We start from the raw sequence: 17,373 nt of genomic DNA, 5'->3' as shown, positions 1-17,373 counted from the left end.
ACACACACACACACACACACACACACACACACACACACACACACGAGGGGGGAAGAGAGAGAGAGAGAGAGAGAGAGAGAGAGAGAGAGAGAGAGAGAGAGAGAGAGAGGGCGCTGACATGGCAGCTGGGAGGTGGGAGGTGAGAGAGAGAAAGCTCAGTGCCCGCTGAGCTGGTTTCTACATCAAGTGCCTGCATGTCAGAGGCTGAGATTGAAGCCTCCAGCCTCCAGCGGAGTTGGAGTTAATTCCCATTACATTGGACTCCGCCCCTCTCTCCCAAAGGTAAAGCTAGGTTTGCAGGCATCACTGCAAAGAGCAACTGTCTGACAAGCTGTGAGGAGAAGTTTTCTTTTTCTTTTTTCTTTCTTTCTTCTCAAATCTGAATCAGAAGAAAGGGAGCAAGTCAATCAGCCTTCATGTTTAGAAGGTAAATATGCATCTTGGCCAAATGCAACTGAAGCAGCTGAACAGAAAACCCCGCTTTGCTCCCCCCCCCCGCCTCTTGCTCAGCCCTTCTTCTGCTGCTTCCTTGCTTAGGCTTCCTGTCCTTTCATGACAAAGCGCAGCAGAGAAGCTGCTTTTCTTCGCAAGGGCAGCCTGGTGTGTTTTTACTTTCCCATAGTTGGTTGTTTGCACAGTCTACGAGGGATCAGTGCTGGATTCCTATTTCATATAGACAAGGTTTGAAGGCCTAAGGGTTAAGAGCTAGCTGCTTTCCCCCAAGGGAGTTGGTAACCTGAGGAGAGGAAAGGCAGACTTTCTCTGGGAGTAGAGGGAGGGATTTTGTTCTGACTTGTCCATCCAAGGAAAAATGGATCTGATTTCCCAATGTGGTAGGGCAATGTCTTAGACTTGCTGCAATTGAAATTATGGGACTGAAACAATAATCAGGTTAAACTGAAATACAGATGTTGAAACCAGTAGAGCTGGAGTTAAATAATGGCATTCATTCAGAAAATGTTTATGAGTTCCTACTATGTGCCAAGTGTGATGATTTACAAGGAAGCTGAAAGACGTTAACTGTTAATCCATGCTAACAAAGAGCATTCAGCCAAATGGTTTCATTTTATAGTGGGAAAGGAAAAGTTGAGAAGCCCAGGAGCAACAACTGTCAGAAAGGTTTCAATGAGAGAGAGTGAGGGGAAGGTAGAGGAGACTTTCTTCTTCTGAGTAATATCAAGTTTCTCTAGTATGAAACAATGCTGTCTTCCTTGGTAGCACAAAGAATGGTTAATACCTACCCTCGTATCAGCTATATCATGTATGTTATGCTTCACCTGAACTTTGTGCTATTATTTCCAGTATACATGAAACAGAAACTCAGAGGTTTGAAGTGATTTCCCCTATATTCACATCACTTTTAAGAGGCAAAGTTCAGGTGTCTGCATCAAATTTGACTCCAAAATTTCATTCATTTCTACTAACAGAGTATTCCTCAGTCATAAGTTCCCATCAGAATGAACTAAGGATTTAAAAAATGGCAAATTCTCATTAACTCAAATTCAGTGAATCTTGGAGAGAGAGAGAATTCAAAATTTCTACTTTGAAAGAGCATCTAGAATGATTCTGATGCCGGGGAGTTGGTGTTCCCTAACATCAGGAACGTTTTTGATGTGCCAGGTTGCATGCCAACTCTGAACTGATTGGAAAAGCATTTAGCCTGCCTTCTTTTCAGCTGTGGTGGCATTTTATTCTATCTGAGGACATGGAATAGAAGGTTCATTGTACAGTAATACCAGGTTGCAGTTATGAACCTAAAGGTGAAGAAGAATACATGCTTTGCTAGTCATTCCCTTGTGACTAGGGTTTAAATCGAAAGAGCAACTGAGGGCAGTTTTGAACTAGCTGCTAGTGTAAGGAAGATTCCCTATGCAACCAACTGATCATTGAAGATGGGGTACTGGTCTATCCAGCTAGATTCCTCGCTGGTTGATAATGCATTAGACAGATGGGTGCTCAGGAAATAGATTTCAGAGTCAAGAGAAGCTCATGTGAAATTTGGGGAAATCATCCTAGCACTCACATTTTCAACCTCAAGCTCTTGAGAAAAAGAATGGCTTAGTATTTAATGTGGAGTTTTTCTGTTTGTTTGTTTGTTTGTTTGTTTGTGAACTCTCCCCACCTCTGTATGGCTAACTCTATTATTTAGAGGTGACCTTCTAGATTTTTGATTAAGCTGATTGAGTGCACTGCAAAGGTTCAGAGGGCATGGCTGTATCAGAAAAAACACCTCAAATTTCCAGATTTTTTTTTATTGCTCAGGTGGTTCTCTGTATCCATTTACTCTCTTGCTTCTGGATTTCGTCTCAAATTTTCTCATAAAGATCTGTACCTAAGGATGATGATATATAAACAAATCAAACTAAGACAACAGGACTGGTTTTGCAACTCTTTCTATGTGAGAGAAAAAGAAAGGGAATGGGTGAGGCAGGAGGCCTGGAAGAAGTTTCAGCAATCTTGAAAACTGAGGTCAAAAATAGTGAGATGTTCTTAGAGTCAGAAAGGTACACGTAGAAAATAAAGCCCACTAGGTGACATAATTTTGAGAGCGAAGCAGTTGTTATTGTGGAAGAGAAACTTCTAAGAATGTAGGTGACAGAAAAGGTATTCAGGAAATGATGAGACATGGTAGATTTATTTTTGAGGGCATGTTTAAATGAGAAAGTTCTAGAAGGTGTAGACTCGCTATAAACTCAGCCTGATACATGAGAACTTTACCTATTAGACACATATGTCTGCATATCGTACTCATTTCCCACAAATGTGTCAACACCAAAGAAGATGTACATGTAGCAGGATTGGCAGGTAGGCAGTACACACTGCCTAGGAGCTGAGGAGAAAGACTTCTCCATATTGCTTTACTCACACTAATGCTAATAAACCTACTTCTCATACAAGCAGGCTTGCAGCCATTATTGCCTCAGCACCTGCAGCTCAGAGTTTCTTTTGTGTGAATCCTGTTGCCCTTGGGAACTGTTTTATTTATTTTTAACTCAGAGTTTATACAATGGGCTCCAGTGGGAATGAAAAGATTTTTGTGCCTTTCTATCAAGACTGGAAAAGAGATGAGATGGGTGAAGATACAGCCGTACCTTTTCCACTATGCAAAATATAAGCACAAAATGCTTCTAGTTTAGTTGATATTAAGTGATCACATCATAGTAGATACATATGATAGCAGAAAATAAGAAAAAAATGTATGATAATGGTTGCTATAGCGATAGGGAGAGGACTCATTTTGACGGATGGAAAAACATATTAATAAAAGAACACGTCATGCCAAAGTGAATGCTCTGTCTGTCAATGCTTGGCCAATGGAAGCACTGTGGTGATGTCTGGATTTCTAAAATGCAGTGTGTCTGTATGGCTAGGTATTTCAGGACAGGGAAAGAGAGTTATTGCACATAGGAAGCATGTGGGGCATTAGGATACAATGAAGAGTGGCATTGTTTGTGATATTTATTGAAGTGAGAATAAAATGACTTAACCAGCTTCTGGGAATGAACTTGGCTTGCTTTAGAAGGCCGTCATAAAGAAGATTACCCTGTTACAGGGGATGTAACCAAAATTAGTTGCTAAACTGTGCTTCCCTGCTCAACAACTGGGAACATGTAGCAATGTGGGTGTACATACTCCACACGCACTTCTGATTCTCTGTCCAGCTATGGGAAATCTTGGCCCACTTTTATTAAGTGCACCATAAATAATCAACAACCAAACCCCTGCAACCTAGGCATTGATCTGATAAGGTCAAGAGTCCATGATTCAGACAGGCATGAGGCAAAATGTATACATTTTATCTTTCCAGTGTTAAATTTTGTGGTCAGTTTAAACTTCCTATCATTGGAGTCATGGAGAGAGCTCAATAGAGGGTTATTGGTGGCAGTGATTCTCAGCTTGCTGCCCATTGATGGTGCTGACTTACTACATCTCTAATTATAAATATGGTAACTGTCTCATCCCAAGTGATTTTGGAGTTGTCTGAATTTGTCACAGACAATCCCACATTGCAGAAAACGCTTCAGTCCCAGACAGCTTTTGTTGCTCACATAAGTCTTAATGGAAATGAGGAAATTTATTTTTTCCAAAGTTTGAAGTACTTAATTTAAATTCTAAAAGACAATGAGTTTTCTTTAGCTAAATACATTTGTACTAAAATGTAGCTAGAGTTTTTCTGCTTTGCCCACAGTCAGGACAAATCTTTGTCACCCGCCAGTCCCACAGCCGCTCAGTCCCAACCAAGTAAACACAGAGACTTATATTCCTTCAAACTGTATGGCCGTGGTAGGCTTCTTGCTAACTGTTCTTATATCTTAAATTAACCCATTTCTGTAAATTTATACCTTGCCACGTGGCTGGTGGCTCACTGGCATCTTTACATGCTGCTTGTCCTGGCGGTGGCTGCAGTGTCTCCCCCCTTAGCCTTCCGCTTCCCAGAATTCTCCTCTCTCCTTGTCCCACCTACTTCCTGCCTGGCAACCTACTTCCTGCCTGGTCACTGGCCATCAGTGTTTTATTTATATAGAGCAATATCCACAGCACTAAAAATTAAGGTTCTGACTTCCGACATCTTGACTTCACATTTCCACTTTTGAAATGAAATCGTGGTGGCAATGTTTGGTAGTGTTACACTTCAATTAGCAGCATTATTTTTCACAGATGAGGTAAGGTTTACATTAGAATCTCCTCACCCCCATCTTTTTGTATATATCTGTGTAGCCCAGGATGGCCTTAAACTCTCAATCCCCTTGCCTTACCATCTCCAGTGCTTGTGAGTTTAGGTATGGACTATTATGCTAGTTTTCTCTTCTACCACAGTCTAACCATTACTGATGCTACTGTCTTCCTCTGCTTTATATTCTCTGCCATTCTTACTAGTTGTCATGCTGGAACTTTTTAATTTCAAGGTAAAGATGTTGATGGGAGACATTAGTTCAGACTACAAGTGCTGGGCTTGAAGAAGTCAACATTCTTGTTATATACTATGTCTTGAAAAAGGACATTCCTCTTAACTTCTCTGCTTTGCTTTGTAATTCTTCCCCCATTCTGAATTACTTTTGTGGATATGACACCATGGAGGCTTTTAAGTGTAATAATACAGGGTGATGCTATAATTCCATCAGGGTAACACTGTGCAAGAAGAGAAGGTTGTAGGTAGAAGAGTAAAAAATGATAACTTTGTTACTGAATTTCTGTGAATCCTTGTGAAAATCATTTGTCTTTCTGACCCTCAGTTTGCCTATTTATAATTGGAGGGCTAATGCTTACAAACCTGAGATTTCTGAGCACAGCAAATGAAATAATGGGTCCAGAATAGGTATTGATGATGCTGCTAGCAGCTGCTTACTAGTTTTCTCTTTCTCCGCATCTGCAGTAGGCAAGAAGTCCACTGTGGAGCACTGATGGTGCTTTTCATATTCTCACACACTCCAACATTAACAAGCAGAGGCATTACCTCATTGTGGTAAAGGATACCTGCCTTATAAAAGCAATTACTCAAACCAGTTCCACTCTTTCCCCTGTTGGCCTTCAATCCCTCACCACATCTTTCTTTCATTTTCCCAACTCTCAGGCAGAAAGCCTCATCCTCAGGGGACCAGATCGTGGTACTTTCTTTTCAAACCTTAACATTCCATTGTAAGCACCTGCAATTTATGGTCTCGGTTCCCTTCCTGCCCAAAACACACAGCACAAAACACATATGCATCAAGAAGGGAATCATGATGGAGTGAAAAGAGAGCACAATACTGGGAAACCAATAACTGCACCCTAGTTTGTCCTGTGTACCCCACCAGCTTTTAATTCTTGGTTAAAGAACTTCCTCCACACACTCACATCTGTAAAAATTATAGGGGGAGGGCAGGTTAGCCCCTGAGTGGTCCCCAAACTCTGGAGTAGTAATCTGCAGATCAAGTTTCTGGTTCCGGTGTGTCTGGTTACAAACTGTGACTGGAAAAAAAAGCACTTCCTGGTTTGCTTAGCCAAACTCACCCATATGTAAAGCAAGAAGGCTGAATTAGGTGATTCATTAAAGTCTCTGCCAGTCTGGGAATTGAATGTTTTTTTTTTTTAAAAAAGAAGTTCATTAAGCAAACATGAATTGTAATGCCTACCCTGTGCCAAGCACTATTTGATGATGCTTGTAAAATCACATACAGCTAGATCCTGAGACCACCAAATACAGGTTATGCTTGCTCCTGTTGATCTCCCAAACTGGCATGATGATGGCTTCATACAATTAATCTCTACACTCCTCGTGCTTTGGGCCCCTCTTTCCAATATCACTACTTAAAATTCTAAGCAGTGGTGATGAATCAGAGAGAAGTTTCTGAAACATTCCACCATCTGCCTGTTAGAGACATTTACAATGCTTTCATCAAGCTACAGTGTGGTCTCTAGCTGCATTAGTAGAGAAACTAGCCAGAAAGCAATGGCAGGTTAATGGAGTGGAAAGGAAGTGGTTGATTTTTGACAGCGGAGTCTGGGAAAGCCATTTGTGAGCTGGGCTGAAGCTACTAGCACTGGAAAGGCAGTATCCTGAATCTGAGATTTCTTGTTCCAAAAGGGATCTTGAAAGGCCCACGCAGCTCTGTATATGTTCCTTCCCCAGAGAAAGCCTGATCTTTCTATGTTTCTGGAAGATGAGAAACTTTCTTAACTGGGCCCAGCAAAGGATGTGGACGAATTTTCTTGGTAGTTGGAGTCTAGGCATAAGCGCAGAGTCTAGGCATAAGGCATAAGTTAGCAAGTTGCCCTTCAGTTTGTGTGTGGGCAGTGACCCAGTAATAAATAAACAACAAAAAACTAAGCAACTTTTATTTTATCCTACCAGTTTCACTTTGAGATTTCTGTTGGACATGCTAAGTCAAAATGAAACATTTTACACTGCCCTCTTACGTCTAACATAGGGGCAGACCTGTGACTTGTATTCCTCTTTATTTTCTGAACAACTGTGTCACAATATCATTTAACTGGAATCCCCAGGGAATCTTGGGATAGCCTAACTCTCAGATTTTCTTTTTATGATTGGTTCCATATTGTGTGTCAAGAGTAATAAGCCAACTGAACAGGCTCCATTTGGATTGCCATAGCAGTCACTAATTCAATTCTGTGACTCTTCCACTGCAGCCTAGCGACTATAGAACTCTGAACTAGGCAGAAGGAAAGGATGATGGAAAGCAATATCCCACAAAGACCCAAATGACATTTGAGAAAATGATCTCCTCCAGAAGCAAGAGCCACATGGCACGTCTGTGAGTCCTAGTACCTGCCAACCTGATGAAAACAGGCCAGTGGAGCCTACATCGTAACTTGTCGCTTTTGCTGCTGTGAACCATCTCATCTTCCCATCCTTTCAGAGAGACCTGAGACCATGAGGAGCAGCCTTACCCTGGTAGGCACCTTCTGGGCCTTCCTGTCCCTAGTTACTGCCGTGGCCAGTTCTGCCAGTTACTTCCTTCCCTATTGGCTGTTTGGATCACAGCTAGGAAAGCCAGTATCTTTCAGCACATTCAGGAGATGCAACTATCCGGTGAGGGGAGATGGGCACAATCTGATCATGGTGGAAGAATGTGGGCGCTATGCCAGCTTCACCGCCATACCAAGCCTGGCATGGCAGATGTGCACAGTGGTGACAGGTGCCGGCTGTGCTCTGCTGCTCCTGGTGGCATTGGCTGCTGTCCTAGGATGCTGCATGGAGGAACTCATCTCTAGAATGATGGGGCGTTGCATGGGAGCCGCACAGTTTGTAGGAGGTAAGACTGTCCCAGGGATTGAGGAGGTTGTGGAGATTTGGGGAGATGGAAGTAGGGAATATGGCAGTATGGGAAAATGCACTCTCATCTCTTCTACTCTGAGTCCAAAGCTATGAATGAGAACTTTTTTGAAATTCATTGAGAATTCACAGCAAAATAAGATAGTAGACAGAGCTGATATCAATAGCTTTGTCTGCTTTTGTCACTTACGGGTTGTCCACTTAGTAATATTGTCTAAAATAGATGTCAAAGTAGAAGAGTAAAGAACTGTGATCAATTGAGGTAGAGTGCTAGAGACTGAATAATAGGCACCAAAATACAGTTGCATAGGAGCAATACATTCTATTTCTATAGCTAAATATGGAGACTGTAGTTAACAGTACTTCATTATATATATTTGAAATCTACAAACTAGAATGAGAAGAGCCTTACTTCTTCCAGTTATATGTCAATTAACAATAAAATAATACCAAACAGAAAATATATTTAATTATGTAGTTCACAGTTTAGTACACAGTTATAGTCTATGCAACAGAACACTTCTGAATGTAGAATATTTTTAAAAGACTATTATCCATTCTGCCTTCCAATAACAGCATGCTTGTCTTGTATAATATTACTGCTCCTGAATAAAGGTGATCCATATAAACTGTTTTCTTTGGTGGTTATCTCAGAGGACAATGATCAGATAAACATATACATAAGTGCTCAATACCTATTATTCCCACCAAAGAAATATACCTGTAATGGTAATAAAAGGCTATTTATTTTCCAGACAGACTACACATGAATACTTTTTGGCCTATATCCAAGGCTAGCCCCATCTGGTAGCCATTAAATAAATTTAGCCAGATTTCTTATGGCTCTGACCTACCCTATTTTGTTTTTGCTTTATTCAGGCTCCTTTTAATTTTCGTGCAGTCATCCTGGTATGCAGGTAGCTGGACAGTGCTCTAAAAAGGAGCAAAATGCAAAGCTAGAAGACTACAAGAAGATGATGAGATTAGCTGAATTTGAACCAAGGATAAAGACTAAATTTAGATAGGTAAATGTACGTGAATATTTGTATTATTTCATGTTTCCATGGGGCACTGGAAAAACTACAGTAGAACCTACTGCCAAAGTTTGTTGTTACAAGTTTTGGAGTCTTCATCCACTCCATTAACATCATTTCTATTAGTATAACAGTGTGGTAAGAAAGGTCAGGATGCTTAGATTCCAGTTGCTTTACGACATGGAGCAAATGATATGAATTTTTCTGTTTCACTTCCATTGAATATATCCCCTGGAAATATAATTCATATCTGCATTTCATTCTTCTCTCCAATGACTGACTGTATTTAGGTGGTCTTGGAGTAAGATGGTAGTGAATTTAAGCAGTTACTCTCAATGGAGTAGTGATGGGAGTGAATTGGTTCTTCATCTTCTTTCCCACTGAGGGTATTTAGTTATGTCTGGAGAAATTTTGGTTATTAAAATTCAGAAAAAAAGTGCCACTGAGAAGCACTTGGCTTTCTAGCTCCTTCTTGACTCAGATTCACTATAAACCTTTCACATATGTGTTATAGTTCTATTTGCTCATGTCTTATTTTTTTTTTTTACTTTTTTTTAAGCTAAAAGGTTTTCTAGAGACATCAAACATAGAATTTTGATTCCTCTTGCATGCTATGGTACCAAACACATTGCTAACACTGCTAGAAAGAAGTTACTTGATTTCTCTTGGAGAGTTCCATGAGTATCACAAATCAGCCTTTGACTCATTTTTAACCTATATTTGTGGGCATGCTACAATTAACCCAACATTTCCTTGAACATATTTCCTCAGCAAGTGGAAGTTGACTGATAAGAGAGAGAGTGATTGCTCTCTGCTGGGATAATGTGAACATGTGAGACTTGAGTTAGTTTCCATCTTTCCTTCTTTTCTAGATTTTTTTCCTTTGTGTTTGGTTTTAGAGACAGGGTTTCTCTCTGTAGCCCTGGCTGTCCTGGAATTACTTCTATAGACCAGGCTGGCCTCGAACTCACAGAAATCCACCTGCCTCTGCCCCCCAAATGTTGGGATTAAAGGCGTGAGCCATCACTGCCCGGCTGTTTTCTAGACTTTTATTTATGCCTATTACGTCCTGAGCAACCATCTCTTCTAACAGGAGACTGACAACTGAGCTCCACTTGCATCTCTAGGAGCATCCTGCTGAAAGTCAGGAGGCTAAAAGTGGCAGAAACCAGAAGGACGGTAGCAACGGCCCCTACAAAACTGCACTATTAGCTCCTTCTCTTCCAACCTAGCTTCCTCTTTGGTATTGGAGAAATTATTTTGGCCACTCCACGTAGTTAAAAGGATATTTATTTAATGGCGAAACTCACAAATTAAGTAATGGGTAGGTCGCAGGGTCTGGGGAAGGTGTAATGCAGTCCAACGGTGTTCTCCGGAGCTCTACACAGTCAATCTGCACTGGTCAGCGTCCCGCACAGAGAGCGCCAGAGCGAGCGCTCGCCATCCGCCTCAGGTCCCAGGCGCCCCCCCGCCCCGCCTCGTAGGCGTGACAGTTGCCAGAGTCTCAATGGGGGTTGGAACTTCCAGAACCAAGTTGGAATGGCTACCCAATACACTTTGGAGCCCAACTGAGACTTTTATAACATTCAAGGTTCTCTGTATAATGCATCTTTATTGATCTCATCTTCGAGATCTAGAAACTTGAAGAAAAATCTTGTGGCAAGATGTGGAATGATAATGGGGATTTTGACATGCTCAAGATGTCTGGAATAGAACTTTGGCGAGGTGACAGGTATCATTTGAAAGGAAGTCAAAAGTGAATCACATTTGGGCTTCAAATGATTCTGCCACCATATATTCCCTAAGACCCTGTTCATAGGAATGTAGTTACAGTGTTTACATCTAGTTGAGTATCTTTAAAATCAAGAATTAAATGGCATCTACAATAGTCTTATAAAGGGCAAATGGGACTAGATGAAATTTAAAAAAATTCGGCACAGCTAAACTATCATTGGAGTGATTAGAAAGCCTATAGGATGGGAGAAATTTTTTTGCCAGTTATTCTTCAGACAAGGAGTTACTATCTAGAGTACATAAAGAACTAAAAAAATGAAACACATGCGCAGACACAAATAAACTGTGAATCAATAAATGGCCTAATGAAATGACCAAGAAGTTCTCAAAAGAAGAAATGCAAATGGCCAATGAATATTTTAAAGTAGTCAGCATCCTTAGCCATCAGAAAATGCAAATTAAAATTGATTTGGGAGTCCATCTCACCCCATTGACAAAGGCTACCATCAAGAAAAATATGGTAATAAATGCTGATGAAGATGTGGGAAAATAACTCTTATTCACCATTAGTAGGTGTTCAGACTGTTGAGACCACTATGGAAATAGCTTAGAGTTCTCTCAAAAAAAAAAAAACTGGTAATAAGAAATGATGTAGCTATACTATTATTGAGTATATACCTACAGGACTATATTTCTACCACAGAAACACATAACCATCCTTGTTTGTTGCTGGTCTTCATGATCGCAAGAAAAAAAATCAGCTCAGATTCTTATCAACAGATGAATTCATAATGAAAATATGGGTATGTAAACACAAAAATGATTCCACTGCACAGAAAAGTTAAATAATAAAATTTTCAGAAAATAGATGGATCTTGAATTTATGTTAAAGCAAGATAGCACAAATTCAGAGAGACATATACTGAATGTTTTCTCATATGCAGATCCTAGCTTTTAATGCACATATGCACATTTGTGTGCACGCACACACACACACATCACATACACATGTATATCATGAAAGGATGTCATGAGATGTAGATCATGAAAGAAGATGACAAGAAGGGAGAGAGTGGGAAAGAGGTGCTGAAAGAGGGAGGGAGAGCAATTGAGCATGTGTGCCATGTGAGTGAACAGACTACTGGAGGTGGAAGGGTATACGGCTAGGAATGGGTGGAGGAGAATAGTCTAAGAAGATCAACACGAATTATATTTGAAGACAACAGAATGAAACAGAATACGCTGTATGCTAGTTTAAGGGAAAAGGAGCAAGAGTGTGTTATCGGGATTATCCCCTGACAGTGGAATGATATTACAATAGACTGCTAGACTTCTATAGTTGCCCTGTCTGTAACTAGACAGGTAGCAGCCATCCAGGCCTCCTCTATAGAGACTGATGACTGTTAAGGTTGTATCCCATGTGAAGGGGATAGCTAAGAGTGTTTTGGATTACTAGAGTTTCTAGGATTCACTTGGCATTTCACTACTCCTATGTCTCTTCAGAGCTCTTGGGTCAGGCCCAGAGAGAGAGAGAGAGAGAGAGAAAGAGAGAGAGGCTTTGTCAGCAGCAGGAAGCCAACTATGGGCCGCATTTAGAGCTCCGTGGCTAGTAGACAGATAAAAGTATAAATAAACAAATAAATAAGTAGAGAAAGAGCTGTGGGTGTTCGATTTGTGCTTCTTGTTCAGCTAGGGGAAATTGATTTTGTTGCCCTAAGCCTGACTGCTTCTCGGCAGCTAGTGCATTAACCGAAATACATCAGGGGAGGAGCCAATTTGTTTCAGGTCTGGATTATCTCTGCCAGACCCCAAACCACTGAAGACATGGAGGATCCATTAAGAAATACCTCCTCCCCCTGCCTGACTCTTGTTCCCTGGTCTGGCAGCTGCCCACAGAGATGAGTGGTGGGAAGCGGGGGAGACAGGAAGAAATAAAGAGCTGCTGGCCTGACTCATACTCAGCAAGGTGACCTGATGGGGCCCATGGGGCCCATTTGCTCCACCTGCAGCTAATCCAGCTGGCCAAGCTAGGGTCCAGAGAGTCTTCCACTGGGACCTCTGTGCCCTGTTCCAACCAGTGAAGGAAACATCTGGCCAGGAGATTATTTCAACACTGGGGATGCTGAGGTTTTCAACCAGCTGGGCCTCCATCCCCAAGAAAACGATCATTATTCACATTCCCCTGTGTATACATATGTAAGATGTTTGTGAATTATCCTTTCTCTTCAGCGAGAACTAAACAAAGAAAGAATAGGTGAGAAGTAAATATAAGGAACTTCTTGGCAGGAAAAAAAGTGTAAGATGTTGGATCAGGTTACTCGAGGTAAGCCAAGAATCTTTCTAGAACAGAAAATGTATTGGAATCACCTGGAATGCTTAAAAGAACATGAACTCTCCAGCTTTCCAGTTTTTTTTTTTTTTACATTTTGATATATTCAGCAACAGGTGGAAAGTTGTGTGTTTTAAAAAATATCCCCAGTGGCTCTAATGTGGAGCCTTTCCCAAACCCAAAAGCAACCAATTGCCTAGGACATATACTTTTTGTTAAAGGGACAGAATTTTACACACCAAGACAAATGCAAGTCACCAGTGCATTTCTATGTATAAGGCCACAGCATTAGATGCCTCCAGCTGAAAACATGTTGGCACTGAAGAGAGATAACAGAGAACTTGATCTCAGGGATGATACTGTCTTTCTGAAAACTGTTATCTTTCAATACATGTGTATACTGTGTAGTGTCCAAATCAGGGCAATGAACATTTCTATCATCTCAAACATTTTACCAGTTACTGGGGTTGAAAACGTTGTAATCTCACTATTTTCCTTATTTTGAAACATGCAGTATAGTTACTACATTTATTGTTACCTTATTGCCACACTACTGTAAACAGGGCGTCAGAATATAGTCTAACTGCAAATCTTTGAACTGATTCCTTATCAATGAAAACAAAGCCACTTTCGTTTCTTGAAATTATGAATTTCTTCTAATGTTTCACTAGACTTCATGCAATTTATTCCTCCTATGCTGAGAAAGGATTTTAAAAGTTGCCTTTTGTTTGTAAAATAACAGTCAAGGAGGTTTACCTACCAGCCAACAGTCAAGCAGCAAACTAAGTTAGATTTTTTTAACTTCCAATTTGGGCTCTGAAAGTACTTTTTACACTCTATTTATTCTCTCTCTCTCTCTCTCTCTCTCTCTCTCTCTCTCTCTCTCTCTCTCTCTCTCTGTGTGTGTGTGTGTGTGTGTGTGTGTTTGTGTGTCAGAGGACAACTTGAAGAACTCAATTCCCTTAGTTCTCTCCTTGTACTATGTGCAGCCTGGGCATTGAACTGAAGTTGGTAGGCTTGGCATCAAATGTCTTTACCTGTTGAGCCATCTCAGGGGTTAACAGATATTTTTAATTTTTCCTTGTTTTTATTTTAGAAATGAATGCTAGCGTATTGATTTGCAGAGTGGACCATGATCCATGTGCATACGAAGTACTTGTAGTGTTTGTTGATGCAGATTTCTGATTGTTTCAGTGCTGACCAGGGCCCTGGTTATCTGCTTTTGCCACAGCCTCTCAGGCTGGTTTACTTTTAAACATACACTGCAAAATGTTTCAAACATTCACACAACCCTGAACTACAATAGTCTGGTGTAGTTGAAGCATATTACATACCCCTAATCACATTCCCAGGTCTCCACTGCAAAGGTTCCGAGCAAGACTCCAGAATCCACTGAAAGTGTTTGAGGAAACAGTCTCACTTCTGTTCATGAAATTGCATTTTTCTGTAACTATCTCTGCCTGTAACTATTTACTCATTGCTCAAAGGCCAGATCCAATTCAATGTCTCTGTGTGAAGTTTCCATCAATTTTTCACTATCTCTAGCAGATATAAACTATCCCACCGCTCTGAAAGAATATCAGGTCAAGTGAATGGAGGTGAACTAGAAGGGAAACAGATATACTCAGAGTGCAGCCTTGTACATTATTTCAGAGTTACATTTCACTTGAGATTTTTGTGAGAGAAATGAGCTAACAAGTTAAAAACCTTAGCACTTACTATGCTTTTGTTTAGGATAGTTCATTCAAGCATACCTAACAATCTGGATGAGAAAGGCAAGGAACTTGGTGGTGATGGTGGAGAGTTAACAAAATGGCTGTACAGTTATGGATGAGGAGAAAGGAGGAAGCAGGTTTGTAATGCCCAGTGAGAAGGCTTATACTGCCCATAAATAAATACTAGGCACAAACCTACTGGGGATATGTGCTGGAGGGAGGGTTGCACAGCTGTGGGGCTAGGAAGATGATCATTCTGGGTGACTGAGGGTCTAGGACAGAAGTAACTAAGTTAAAGGGAGGGTTTCATGTTGTTTGAGATTATTTACCTCCTTAGAGGGTTTGTTATGATGTGGAGGTTGCTACAAATTCTGAAGCTGATCAGCCCAGGCCTCTGTGTGGTCAGTGCAGGGAATTCAAACAGTACAGTACAGTAATACAAATGTACAGTAATACATTTGCTTTTGTGTTAGCCACTATATTAGAAGGGGAACAGGTGAAGGGACATCAGAAGGTGTGATGGTGGTGCATTGGACATCTGCTCTCCTAGTAGGAGACAGGAAGGATAAGAAAAGCTGTTCTTTGCCTTCTTAGTGGCAAGTGAAACTAAGTTGGAATAGACGACTTCTTCCTTCTTCCTCGGTCCTCCCTCTTCCTTCTTCCTCCCTCCTCATTCTTCTTCCCTTTTCCTGTCTCTTTCTTTTCCTCCTCTCTCTCTTCTTCACCTCTCTTCCTTCTTCTTCCTCCTTCTTCCTCCCTTGTCCTGTCTCCTCCTTCTTCCTCTTTCCTCCCTCTTCCTTCTTCCTTCTTCCTGCCTCCCTCTTCCTCCTCCTTCCTCTTTTTGATAGGTTATCAGTACATAGTCCTTACAGGCCTGGAACTTGCTATGTAGAACAGGCTGTCCTAGAACTCACAGAGATCCATCTGCCTCTGCCTACGGAGTGCTGGGGTGAAAGGCATGAGCCACTAATAGGGGTAGATGTCTAATGGTTAGAAAGACACTAAAAGTAGGAGTTAGCAAGAACATATTGTGGTAATGCCAACCAGAGCTACAACTCGTATGTAGCAGGGCTAGGATTTTAAACTAGTTTTTCACACTGCCATCAGATCACCTGCTTTTGCAATTATGATTGCATTTTTCTTTAGTATTGATACCAGAAGCAGGTACATCTACACCACAGGGAGTTTTAATAATGCATATTCCTAGGCTGCATCTAAACACCTGGTGATAAAACCCAAGAATCTACATTTTTCTGCTAATAACTTTAATGTTACTTTATATAAAATAGCATGAAAAATAATGGGTTTCACTATGGTGATTTTCATACTCTTCCCTCTCTTGTCTCTCCTCTCTATCTTTAGACTCTTTCCTTCCACATAGACGTCCACCTACATGTTGTCCTACATATACATTTAAAAAATTAGGTACCTCATATGAAGAAAAACTGTATTTGTCTTTCTGAGTCTAGTTCATTTGGCTTACCCTAATGATATGCACTTCCATTTTCATTCAAGTCTCATGATTCTGTTTTTCTTCATGACCAGATAAAATCCCGTTGTGTATATATGTGCTATGTTTTTTTTTCATCTACTGATAAACATCTCCACTGGTTTCACATCATAGCTACTGTGAAGTGCTACAACTAACCATGGGTGTACAGGTGTCTCTGTGGCATGCTGATTTAGAGTCCTTTATGTGTATATCCAACTACATATTTTATACATTACTTATTTTTAATTTTTTCACTTAAATTACTATTTTAAAATCTACATACAACATATTTTGGTCATATTCTTCCCCTTTCCCAATGCCTCCTAGATCCTCCCCAACTCCCTACCCACTCAACTTCATGTTCTTTTTCTCTCTCAAATAAACCTCAAAAGAAAGAAAAAGCCAATTGAAACAAACAAACAAAAAGACAGTAAAACAAAAAGTATCAAATGTACATTTTTAATCTGTTGCCACTGTCTTGGAAAGTTCCAGGTTTCAGCATTGGCAAATGACTTTTCTGTTGCTAGTTACAATCCCAAATAGAGAAGGAGAACTGTTGGGGACAAATCTAACTGAGGAAGAATTACACTGTGATTTCATTTTGTCTTTTTAATGTGTCTCCCAAGGACAAAATTTTCCAGCTATGATAAAATGTATTGAGACAGTGTCAGTCACACATCAAAACGTACATGAAGTGTGTTTATACTTTCCATCTAAAAGACAGTATGAGAAATGGGCATTGGGGGAGTAGTTTGAGTAGAGCATGTTTGTATGTGTGTTGGGACAGGACCTACACCTCACAGAGACCCCTGGTCTGTCACTAGTTACTTCTGCAGAACTGTAAAATAACAACTTCAATTTGGTAGCTTTTGAATGGATTATTGTTCAACTTTTGGCTTTTCAGCTGTTTGTTATGAAGACAAAGTGAGGGAGAAATTAACAGAGGAATATGGTTAGAAATTGGGAGAGGAGCCATGGAGAAAAGCAGCTGTTTAATAATTACAAATGTTAGTTGAGTACTTTAAGTGTCTGTCACTTGATATTTATTAATCTTGTTGGCTATTGAAATATCTGTATAGGATATATATATATATAGTAATGTTATTATTTCCACTTTAAAATTGAGGGAAATGAGGCATAGAGAGACATCAAGTTGCTTGTCTGAGGTCAGGACTTTGAACTGAGGTTTAGACAGATTTCAGAACTTGTTCTCTTAAGGTGTCATGTTTTGTTGTGTGTCCAGATCTCATGCTTGCAAAATTCCTAAGGCCTGGTAGAGCTTGTCTTCCCAAAAG

The 17,373-nt window shown here is 40.5% G+C and overlaps 1 protein-coding gene across 1 annotated transcript in view; it reads left to right on the top strand.

Moving 5' to 3' along the window:
- Positions 1-302: 302 nt before the first annotated feature.
- Lhfpl1 (LHFPL tetraspan subfamily member 1) overlaps positions 303-17,373 on the top strand; it is a 49,770-nt gene continuing 32,699 nt past the window's right edge. Inside the window, exons 1-2 of the mRNA XM_028876927.2 lie at positions 303-427; positions 7,129-7,754. Coding sequence (XP_028732760.1) covers positions 7,373-7,754 — 382 coding nt within the window. The 5' untranslated portion in view covers positions 303-427; positions 7,129-7,372. The remainder of the gene's footprint in view (positions 428-7,128; positions 7,755-17,373) is intronic.

This window comes from Peromyscus leucopus, chromosome X, assembly GCF_004664715.2.
Source record: "Peromyscus leucopus breed LL Stock chromosome X, UCI_PerLeu_2.1, whole genome shotgun sequence".
Taxonomy (NCBI): Eukaryota; Metazoa; Chordata; class Mammalia; order Rodentia; family Cricetidae; genus Peromyscus; species Peromyscus leucopus.
Note: the sequence above shows the minus strand (reverse complement) of the source record. Positions and strands in the feature narration are given on the sequence as shown.